The sequence below is a fragment of the Bos javanicus genome, chromosome 2 (assembly GCF_032452875.1).
Source record: "Bos javanicus breed banteng chromosome 2, ARS-OSU_banteng_1.0, whole genome shotgun sequence".
Lineage (NCBI taxonomy): Eukaryota > Metazoa > Chordata > Mammalia > Artiodactyla > Bovidae > Bos > Bos javanicus.
Window position 1 is genome coordinate 27,040,587 of NC_083869.1, and position 12,157 is coordinate 27,052,743.

At 39.9% G+C, this 12,157-nt stretch overlaps 1 protein-coding gene across 1 annotated transcript in view; it reads left to right on the forward strand.

Annotated features, from left to right (window-relative positions):
* The window catches only part of LRP2 (LDL receptor related protein 2), a 176,519-nt gene that overhangs the window by 107,896 nt on the left and 56,466 nt on the right, over positions 1-12,157 (forward strand). The window contains exons 34-41 of the mRNA XM_061435989.1: positions 854-963; positions 3,244-3,421; positions 5,523-5,736; positions 6,993-7,229; positions 8,278-8,466; positions 9,407-10,327; positions 10,461-10,626; positions 10,998-11,156. Of these exons, the coding sequence (XP_061291973.1) occupies positions 854-963; positions 3,244-3,421; positions 5,523-5,736; positions 6,993-7,229; positions 8,278-8,466; positions 9,407-10,327; positions 10,461-10,626; positions 10,998-11,156 (2,174 nt within the window). The remainder of the gene's footprint in view (positions 1-853; positions 964-3,243; positions 3,422-5,522; positions 5,737-6,992; positions 7,230-8,277; positions 8,467-9,406; positions 10,328-10,460; positions 10,627-10,997; positions 11,157-12,157) is intronic.

Consider the following 12,157-nt stretch of genomic DNA (forward strand, 5'->3'; position numbering starts at 1 on the left):
AAGCACTTTGCATGAATTTTCCCATGTTGCTGGGACCTTTATGCAGAAGGGACCATTATCTTCACACTTGACTAACACAGTTCAGAGAGGTGAACTTACTTGCTTCAGGTGCTGTAGTCAGTCATGTAGGATCTGGCAGGGCCGGCATTGGCACACAGGCCGTTAACGTGGCACAGAACTCACTCAAGTGAATTAGATGGTTTGCTCAACTGTGTTTGCAGTGATGGACCACTGGGTGCTCCGGTCCAGTCATCGGGGCACAGGAGACCTGTGGGGTTCCCTTTGGATGGTTCTCATCTTTTTCTGTGGAGAAGGCAATGGCACCCCACTCCAGTACTCTTGCCTGGAGAGTCCCATGGACGGAGGAGCCTGGTGGGCTGCAGTCCACGGGGTCGCTAAGAGTCGGACACGACTGAGCGGCTTCACTTTTAGTTTTCACTTTTCATGCATTGGAGAAGGAAATGGCAACCCACTCCAGTGTTCTTGCCTGGAGAATCCCAGGGACGGCGGAGCCAGGTGGGCTGCCGTCTATGGGGTCGCACAGAGTCGGACATGACTGAAGCGACTTAGCAGCAGCAGCATCTTTTTCTGAAGGCATTTTGTAGTTTCACTCAGGCAGTGATCCATGTAAATAGCTTCTCCTGGATTTTTAGATAAATTGCAAATAGAAATTTGAGAGGTGATGTCATTTTCTTACTTCCATTTTCTATTGAGCTGATTTTTCTCATAGCTCTGAGATGCAATTAGGGATTATCTACCATGCAAACTCTCTCATTCACCCCAATCATAGTTTGAATTTGTTGCATGTTTCAGTTTTCCTTCACCTTAGCTTTCTTATTTTCCTCTTATACAGGTTATGACACTTCGAGGAGATGTCAGTTACAGGAAAACCCTGATTGCCAATGATGGGACGAGTCTTGGAGTTGGTTTGCCAGTTGGCATAACTATCGATCCTATTAATGGGTGAGTGTTCATTCAGAAATAGCATATGTCTTCTATACAGCAGCACTTTGGTTTGTATTATGATCTGATAAAATAGAAGATTTCAAACATAGGATCTCTTCTGATTTCATATGCCAGCATTTGAAAAATATAGATCTCAGGGCTTCTCTGGTAGCTCAGTGGTAAAGAATCCATCTGCCGGTGTGGGAGATGTGGGTTTGATCCCTGATCTGGGAGGATCCCACATGCCACAGAGCAGCTACACCTGTGTGCCACAACAATAGAGCCTGTGCTCTAGAGCCAGGGAGCCGCAACTACAGAAGCCTGCATGCCCTAGAGCCTGTACTCTGCAACAAGAGAAACCACTGCAATGAGAAGCCTGTATACCACGACTTGAGAGTAGCCCCTGCTCACCCCAACTATAGTAAAGCTCTCATGCAGCAAAGCCCCAGCACGGCCAAAAAAAAAAGAAAGAAATTATATAAAAAAGAAGGAGAAGGAAACGGCAGTCCACTCCAGTATTCTTGCCTGGGCGAATCCCAAGGACAGAGGAACCTGGCTGGCTACAGGTCATGGGGTTGCAAGAGTCGGATACGACTTGGTGACTAAACCACCACCACCATATAAAAAAGAAAATATAGATCTCAGTATGAAAGAAATAGCTGTTAAGTTATATGTGATATGTATTTTTCAAATTAGTAGCCCTGAATTTCAAACAGGCAAGAATTTCAGGCATTTTAAAATAGAGTGAACAATTATATATTTTGACTTTGAATGAATGTGGAAAGCTTGAAATAGACCTTGAAGGGTGAGAAGACCACCAGTAGATGGAGGATGGCTTGCAGCTGAGAAGTGGTACTTGAGGCCAAAGAGCAGTGGAGGCCCAGAAGCATGGTGGTACTTAGCATGGTTGTGTAGAGGGCTGAAACCAGAGACTTCGAGTAAGGGACAGTTGACTAGTTGGGAGAGATACAGCAGCTAAAGCCACTTGGGGATGAATCAGGGAGGGGCTTTAATGTCATGCTAAGGAGTTGTACTGTATTTTTTTTTTTTTTTGAGAAATAAGGAGCCAGCAGGAAATTTGGAGGAAAGGAATGATAGAACCTAATCTGTATTTTAGAAAGATTAATCAGGATTGGAGTGGCAACAAATCTATCATTCTGTCTAGAAAGATTAATCAGGATTGAAGTGGCAAGAGTCAGGGGAAAAAGAAAATGTTTAGCTAGTGATGAGAATTCTTAGCTAAGGTTAAGTAGCTTAAATTTTTAGTGAACTCAGAATTTGTAAGAGTTTTGTGACTTTGTCCAGAAAACTTTTGGCAACCTGGAATGGGAGAGGAGAGAGGATAATGACAGGAACTTACGGTGAGCAGTTAGCAAGTTAAGGAGATCATGAGAATAAATAAGAGTACTGTTAAAACAGTTAAAATGGTATGAGGTCCAGGCATAGAGGGCCTGAAGATTTGAGAGCTCAGACAAATTTTAAGGGCAGAGGATAGATTCAATGGAAGAAGTAAAATAGGAGAAAGGAAGAGATGGAAGAGTTTGGTTGAATTTCAGAGTTTGAGAACTTAGAGGTAAAGAAGTTTAGAATTGAAGAGTAGGTTCATGGGAAGGGTATATTGGATTGATGGTGAAAGAAAGATGCCAGTAAAGATGATTGGAATTAAGGCTTTGCGGAATCGTAGAAGAGTTTGAGAAGGCTGTCTGGTGAAGCAGGAGGTGAGTTTGAAAGGAATGAAAACTTTGACTCATGTCTAGAAGTTAAGTCCTCAATGGAAATGGAAAGCAACCTTCACATATTTTAATGAAATTGGTAATTCTGTGTGCTGATTAGGATTCATGTGTATACACTGCATTTTCCATCATGAAAATTGGAATAGCTTATCTTGTGGTAATTGATTCGGAAAAGAAATAAAGAAGGCTGAGAAGTGATCAGGGAGGTACTTGAATACTTTTGCATTAGCTCTTTCTTTTCTGGTGTGCTTAGCAGTATGTGAGTCTGGAATTGACTGTTGATACAGACTTTTTAGTCCATGAACGTCCTGTGTGACCAAGCTAAAGGACTGTCCACCAGTGGAAAATGGTATCCTGTGTCAGATTTCATTTTAAGTGGCCTCTCTCCCAGTAATAACTGGGAAGTATACAGACATTAGAAAACTCCACGCTGTATGTAACAGGATATTGACATTTCAGACTTCCCCCATTGAATGGTGCGTATCCTGAGGACAAAAAATTTGTTTTTCATTTAAATACATAGTGAAAATGTTTCACTCAATACCTTTATTTTTCATGGTTGTAGGAAACTGTACTGGTCAGACCGAGGAACCAACAGTGGCCTTCCCCCCAAGATTGCCAGCGCTAACATGGATGGCAAATCTCCAAGAACTCTCTTTACTGGGAGCCTTGAAAATGTGGCATTTATCACCCTTGATATTGAGGAGCAAAAACTCTACTGGGCAGTCAGCAGCACGGGAGTGGTATGTGCCCCATTTTAGTCTGTTGGTCTTCGTTGCAGAACTTGGGTAGTTGACATCCATTGCTCTGAGTTGTCTGGCAGTGGTTCTCAAACAATCTCAGCCACTTTTGGGGCTTCCCAGGTGGCACTAGTTAGTTGTAAAGAACCGACCTACCAATGCAGGAGATGTGGAAGAGATGTGGGTTCGATCTCTGGGTTGGGAAGATCTGGAGGCGGGCATGGCGACCCACTCCAGTATTCTTGCCTGGAGAACCCCATGGACAGAGGAGCCTGGTGGGCTACAGTCCATAACATCATGACTGAAGCGACTTAGCATGCGCACACATGCACCAGGGCTTTATTGCCCTTTCTCTCAATAACTTCTTTCCTTGAAGTCCAGTTCTTTACAGAATGTTATTTTTTCCCTTATTCTTTCTTTTTCTTCAAGATAAATTCCATTTCTCATTCCACATTTGTCCTCCAAGAGCCTTTTCTTTTAAACAGAAAACTTCTGAGCTCAATAGGCATCTGTTCACAGATGCCTATTATTTTCTGGTAGTTGTAATGTGTGAGGACTCCCTTTCTTGGTCATTTTAAACTTCAAGATGAAGTTCATTATAATCTGCAATAAAAAATAGGAAGTATACAATTTCATTCATTCACAGAAATAACACTTGATCTTTACTACTGTGCTTATGCAGCCGATCTGGAACTAGGCACAAAGAAAGTACTCAGTAATAATTATTGATCACTACAGTATTGTTTTGGTTGTTGAATGTGTGCTAGTTGCTTCCTTGCTTTAGAGAACAGGAGTGATTTCAGATCTGTTTATGACATAGATGCTCTTCAAAAAGTGGTCCAGTAGATTTGATTTTCAGTTCATGATAGCTTGACGAGGACTCATCTCACTCTTAATATGTGATTATAATGAAGAAATGCAGTGATGTGTGTGAAAGCCCTTTACAGAAGTACTTGCCACATGCTGTGATTTCTGCATACAAGTTAGGATGTCCCAGACCAGACTACCCAGCAGCTCCCACTTCCTGTTTCCACATCTGCTCTGCTCTCCGCAATCTGTGAGCCGGTTGGTGGTGTGACTTCCATCCTTTCTTCTAGGCTAGAACCCTCATATTCCTCCTTCACACTAATAAGCATGTCCTGTTTAATTATCACAAAAATCCCGGCAGTTTGTCCCTGAGTGTCTTCTCTCAGGTCCAGCCTTTCCTGCCACCTGCACCATTCCGAACCACTTCTCTCTAGCTATCTCGCTAATGAAACTGCTTTCATGATGGAGGCATGTGGTCTTCATAAAACTGCAAGGAACCCTGAGCCCTGGCCCGGATAAGTAGCTCCAGATTCCTGAGCCAAGTGTGGGCAGCTCATCTGGTCCCAGTTACTCCCTCAGCAGCTCTCTTCAGAGATTATCTTCCTTGTGCTGCACCCTTCTGGAATTTTTGTTGGTTTCCAGGACATAGCCTGCTCTTGTAACTGCTGGATTCCCTTGTCGAGAGGGGCCAGGGAGTGACACCCATTTGTCTCTCTCGCCAGCAATCAGTTCAGATCCTGACACAGAGGAGGATCAAACCAGCTCTGTCTATATATTTTTTTTCTTCCAGAGCAGACTGCTTATCACTTCCTGTTAGGAACTTCATTCTTGAGTTCTTCTCTAGTTCACCAGAGTCATTTTGAGGCTGACTTATTCCTGTGCTGATTTAATAGCGCTGTCTTGCTGTCTTCTGTGAGTGTGTTGAGTATGTTTCCTGTCTCCATTGCAGAAATGGTTGGTGATGACGTTAAACCCAGGGCCAGTTAGCATACAGTATCCTTGACCAGAATATCACATGCAGGGATTAGTTCCCTATTTTTCACCATGCCATCTGAGAAGGTTGACTGGCTTACTTGGACTTCAGCTTCATTATCAGTGAAATGAGCACAGTGACATTTGTCTGACCCACCACTTGGTATAGGTGAGACTATCACATATAGTGAGAAATAGATATGAAACACCCCTGGGAAGGATAGAATGCTATCTACGTGTGAAACGTTATTTAGTGAATATTAGTTTTAAACATTTGCCTCATTTCACCATGAATCAGTCAATAGCAAAAATTCTAACCTTTCAGATTGAAAGAGGAAATGTGGATGGAACAAATCGAATGATCCTGGTAAACCATCTTTCCTACCCCTGGGGACTTGCTGTCCATGGCCCCTTCCTTTATTACTCCGATGAAGAATATGAGGTCATTGAAAGAGTTGACAAGGCTACAGGGGCCAACAAAGTAGTCTTGAGAAATAATCTCCCAGATCTCAGGGGCCTTAAAATTTACCAAAGACGTGGTGAGTATTTGTCACTGAAACATACATTCATGTGTGTTCAATGAATATATCTATGCACTTACATGTCTGTATACAACCACACCACACACACAAACCTGTGTGCATACAGAAATAGAAATTATCCCAAAATATATTTTTTAAAACTTAAATTTATTTATTTTAATTGGAGGCTAATTACTTTACAATATTGTATTGGCTTTGCCATACATCAACATGAATCCGCCACAGGGGTATACGGGTTCCCCATCCTGAACCCTCCTCCTACCGCCCTCCCCATACCATCCCTCTGGGTCATCCCAGTGCTCCAGCCCCAAGCATCCTGTATTCTGCATTGAACCTGGACTGGCGATTAGTTTCTTATATGATATTATACATATTTCAATGCCATTCTCTCAAATCATCCCAGCATGGCTAAGTGTCAAAGACTAATGTGGCATCTGAAAGGCCTGATTCACTTCAGAGTAAACTTTCTCCCATTCATTCCCCACCACTTTTTACTTTGCTTTTGTTTTATTGCCCTCCCTGACATAATTATGTATGTGTTTATTGTCCGAGTTCTTCATTAGTTGTAACCTTTATAAGGACAGGTATTTTGTCTGTCTTGTTTCTTGCTCTCTACCCAGTAACTAGAATAGTTACTGGAGCATTGGAGGTTGGATACCTACTGGAAAAGTGAATAACACAATAGAATTTTTTTAATCTTAAAAGGAGTACTCTTAGGTGTGCTTTTTTGAGATGATGTAACTTTTGATTTGCCCCTTTAAATTAGTATTATGATCTAGAGATAATTTTTTTTATTTTGAAATATCTAGGCTAAGATGATCAAGTAATTTGTTTGTTGTCCTATAACCTAGGTTTGTCACTTGATATTTTATTGCATATTCAAAAAAACTTCAAGTATTCTTATTTAATATACATTAAATCAAATATCCATCACATATTTGATCATATAATTAAAATTGATAGAATTTTAAATGGTAGTGCATAGGTTATTCCTCTAACTCTTGAGTGATTGGTGGAAGAAAAACAATTGGTACTCCATTCTCTACTATGATATAACATAAACTATTACATGGTTGTGGTCCTATTTTAAACTTCTGTGTGTTAGTTCTATAAGCACTCAGCTCTCCAATATTGTTTTTAGGTTAACTCAGATTCCATATTTTGTTATTGACTTTTATAATGACCCCAAAATTTGACACTGAGTGTCAAATAGATGGGGTGAAAAGTTACAAACTAATTGTGATTTCATTTAGGCTCTGAATCCTCAAACGGCTGCAGCAACAACATGAATGCCTGTCAGCAAATTTGCCTGCCTGTACCAGGAAGACTGTTCTCCTGTGCCTGCGCCACTGGATTTAAACTCAATCCTGATCATCAGACCTGCTCTCCATACAATTCTTTCATTGTTGTTTCCACGCTGCGGACAATCAGGGGCTTTAGCTTGCAATTGTCAGATCATTCAGAAGCCATGGTGCCAGTGGCAGGCCCAGGTACGTTCCTCCAATACAAGTAACATTTGACTCCACTGGATGCCATGTTGAAGTCCTTATAGCATTTCTATATGAAGTCCATATAGCATTTCTCCATGTTTGGATTCAGCACGTAAGGAAGCATGTTTATTCTGCTTGATAACCATATTCACATGTGCTCATGATTGATCTCTGCTTTCCTATGTCTAAAAAGTCATCTAAGTTACCATCTTGTAAATATATTATACAGTCAGCAAGTTTTTCATCCAGCTTTGCATTTTGAAAAATATCAAATGCAGAGAAGTTGAAAAGTGTAGTGAACACCCTTATACTTGCTAGATTCAACCATCGTTAACATTTTGCCACAATTGATACTTACGTTTGATCACCTGGTAATGGTGATCACCATGAAATCTCTGCCTTTTTGCCCCTCTACAATTTATGTGAAAATTTTGGGGTTATACTTTGATACCCTATGAATATCTTTTCCCCCAAGCATCTTTTATTCATTGGTTTTTGTCTTTGTCTGAAATGATGATTTAATTGGGAATTGCAAAATGGTTCTTTTTCTTGCTTTATTATTCCTTCTACATTCTTCTCTCCTTTTTATTATCACATACACTCAAGTTTTTATTTCTTTAATTCAGTGTAGAATCATTTAGCATAATTGTTCTTTTGATGCTCCTTTTGATCCATTTTGTCTGGGAAGAGCCTCTCATACTGCTGCTATATTCTTTTGACATGATTCCATTAGTGTTTGAATGCTTCCTTACTTCCTGGTCTAATAAATATGTTCCAGGCTTACCTTGTACCTTCCCTTCCCAAACCTATGCTTAACCATTTCTCCCAGAAGCCGGTACTGTTTATTGTGGGAAGTGACTTTTAGAAACTAAGATCTGGGGGTAGTTGTGCTCATTGCAACTGGGAAATAAATAGTTTTATTTCATAATCAGGGCATGGTTTGAGCAAAGGGGATTTGGAATGAGGGTTAGAGAGGAAGGGCAAACATTTTTAAAAGTTCTAATTCAAGCTAGAGCATAGTTTAATGATCTTTTCTTTAATGTTCCAGGACGAAATGCACTGCATGTGGATGTGGACGTATCTTCTGGCTTTATTTATTGGTGTGATTTTAACGTCTCTGTGGCATCTAATAATGCAATCCGTAGAATCAAACCAGATGGGTCTAATTTTACAAACATCGTTACAGATGGGATAGGAGTAAATGGAGTCCGGGGTATTGCAGTGGATTGGGTAGCAGGTGGGTAAGCTGTATAGTGATTTTATTGAAAAGCTTTTTGTGTTTGCATTTCTATCATCTTATTTATACTATAAAGTTTAACATACATGTGGCAGATCTATTTCCCTAGATGTTTATTGAGATTAGTTAAGATAAGCTGAATTTTTAGAATCAATGTAACAGCCTTGTGCCTATTAATGATAGTGTTTCAGTTGACAGATTCATTATAGATGATCTCATTATAGATTATTTACTGAGTCGTTGGCAAAATGGAAAGAAATATTTAATTATGTGGACTTATTTCACCCTTAAAGGAACATCTAATTTCTAAATTAGAAATGTCTAAATTTTCAAAGAGAAAGGAATATCAAAATATAAACCATAAAATGGCAATCATTTATTTTAAAGCTGAGCAATTGTAGTTGCTGAATTCTTAATTGCTTCCTCATGTTATTTATGAAAACCCTTTGATTATTAGGTACTTTGTTGTAGTTAACTGAAATGCCTGACCCAACATTATATTAACTTTTCTATACTGATTTATATACTTAATTTTGAATTACCATCCAGTTTTTCATAATACATTGAAAAACAACTGTCAATAGTCTATGGCCTATGGGCCAAATGTAGCCCATGCTAAGTAAATTCATTTATGTATTGTAAACTATCTTCCCACCATACTTTTTTTGCTCTAACATTTACTTTGTTCTGTAATGCCCAAATTTGGTGACTTTAGAAGGTCCATGGGATGATGAAAACATCTACACTAGTTAGAAACAGTGTAGGAACAGTTAGGAACTGTTAGTTCCTAAGAGTAAATATTTATTTTCCTAAGCCTAAACTGAGATATTTATCCTCCTGGGAAAGACAACATATACTGGCTCAAACCTCTATCTTACAAGAGCTATCTTCTTTTTTCTTGGTTTGCCATTAATCAGCATGCTCTTTCATTTTCCTGCAGGAAATCTTTATTTCACCAATGCTTTTAGATCTGAAACACTGATAGAAGTTCTAAGGATCAATACCACCCACCGCCACATTCTCCTTAAAACCATAGTGGATATGCCCAGAGACATTGTTGTGGACCCCAAGAATCGATACCTCTTCTGGTCTGACTATGGGCAGAACCCAAAGATTGAACGGTCTTTTCTTGACTGTACCAATCGAACTGTGCTTGTATCAGACATCACTGCCACACCACGGGGCTTGGCATTGGATCATAGCAGTAACTACATTTATTGGGTTGATGATGCTGTAGATTTAATTGCAAGGATCAGCATTGAGGGAGGGGAAACTGAAGTGATTCGTTTCGGCAGTCATTACCCAGCTCCTTATGCCATCACCGTATTTGGAAATTCTATCATATGGGTAGATAGGAATTTAAAGAAAATCCTCCAAGCCAGCAAGGAACCAAATAGAGCAGATCGACCAACAGTGATAAGGGACAATATTGATTGGCTAAGAGATGTGACCATCTTTGACCAGAGTGTCCAGCCTCGGTCACCAGCAGAGGTCAACAACAACCCTTGCTTGGAAAATAATGGAGGATGCGCCCAATTCTGCTTTGCTCTGCCTAAATCACAAACCCCTAAATGTGACTGTGCCTTTGGGACCCTGCAAGCTGATGGTAAGAGCTGTGCCATTTCATCAGAAAATTTCCTCATCTTTGCTTTGGATGATTCCTTGAGGAGCTTACGTTTTGACCCCAAAGACTATAGCCAACCTTTCCCAGCAATAAGTGTGGAAAGAATGGCTGTGGCCCTAGACTATGACAGCATAGATAACAGAATCTACTTCACACAACTTTTGCCATCCGGAAAAGGCCAGATTTCCTATATCAACCTGAATTCAAGGAGCAGTCCTCCCACTGTTGTTGTTTCGGGTAAGTGCACTCTAATTGTAGCTTATCTTGGAAAGAGATGCAGTGGGATCAACACACATGGATGACCCAGGGATTCTATAATGTTTATTGAGATTCTGACTTCTTTTTATGTGTTTGTTGGTTGTATGTCCAGGCATAGGGAGTCCTGAGGGCATTGCCTTTGACTGGATCAATAAAAGAATTTATTACAGTGACTACACCAATCAGATGATTAAGTCCATTGCCACGGATGGGTCTAGACACACTCTGATAGCCCAAGTTCCAAAGCCAAGAGGAATTGTGTTAGATCCTTGCCAAGGGTATGTCATGATTGCTTATTTCTGGAGGGAGCGGGGTCTGAAATTATCTTATGTTAATAGAGAGCCAGTGTTTCGTGGACTTGTAATACTGTAGCTACAGATTAAGGGATGAAAGAGCATGAGTGACCTTACTTGGGAAGGAACCTTGGTTGGTGCTCCTAGGAAGTCTGGCCGCATACTGGGGAATTAATGCCCCGACTCAGTAAATCCCTGTTGGACAAGCTGTATGGGTGGGAATGGAGTAAGTTTCCATTTGCTCTATTGGTGTCAGATATAACTGTTATATTTGCAGTTAAAGAATGCTGCTGTCTTTCTTAAGTAAAAAGAAGTGAGTTCCTTGTGGTGAATTACGACTCCTTTTGGATCACTAGGTACATGTATTGGACTGACTGGGGTACCAATGCCAAAATCGAGATGGCCACAATGGGTGGATACTCCCGGAGAAGCTTGGTGGACAGGGGCCTGGTCTGGCCCAACGGGCTCACTCTGGACTATGAACAAAACCTTATCTACTGGGCAGATGCTAATCTGTACGTGTCTTTGGTTATTCTTGTGGGTATTGATGAGATTTCTTCCTCCCTGTTCAAAAGAAGAGGGATATGCATAATGTGGTGAAATACTGGTGAATAGACCTGTGAAAATTGATCTCTATCATGAGACTGAGTAATTATGAACTGAAAGACATCTAAAGATGCATTACTGGACAAGTTAATTTCAACTATGGTTATAAATATAATCATTCAGTTTATAATCATGTAACTACCTCGAAAAATGAATGACTTTAAATGTACACTGATAGTAACTTTTCTCTGGGTTTTAACATTCAGTGTCTTGTAAAAGCATTTTCCTTCAGTCTTTGTCTTTTGATCATCTTCTCAAAAGAAAAATCATTTCTTGTGCCAGCTTCTTCTCAGTCCATTTCGCAATATTTTCTTTATAAAGTTCTGTCAGCTCTAATTTTTGCATGTAACTCTCCAATCACTTCTGAAATTACATATATTCCCATCATCCTAATGATTGAAGATATGAGATGATTTTGTTTATTATGGCTGGTATCTGCATGTTGGGAATCTTAAACTTTCCTTGCTTATTTTCTTATGATTTTTGGTCTCGTGATGCTGAGTACCTAACAACTTTATCTTTATTTTCTCACTTGAAATAAAGCAGGGATGTTTTGTGTCTAAATTAGGAAGATATCTCAAAGTCAATGACAAATGGAAAAACTTATTAAGCGGGTGGGAAGGGAAAAGTAATTCACATTTTATTGAGTGACTACTATGTGCCAGACACCAAGACAGGTATTATTTCCAAGCAAGAGGTATATTATTTCACAATACTTCCCACTGTTCGTTTCTTTTTCCTGTTTCATTTAGTAGGATTACTTGTGGGTTATATTAATATTTGGATATCATTTATATAGGCCATTGTTTAATAAGGAGATGAAGTTCTCCCATTACCAGAAGAAACATTTCTTGCTGCCATACGCTCCACTTGAAAGGAAAGTTGGGGGCTTATGTAAAAGTCATGATTG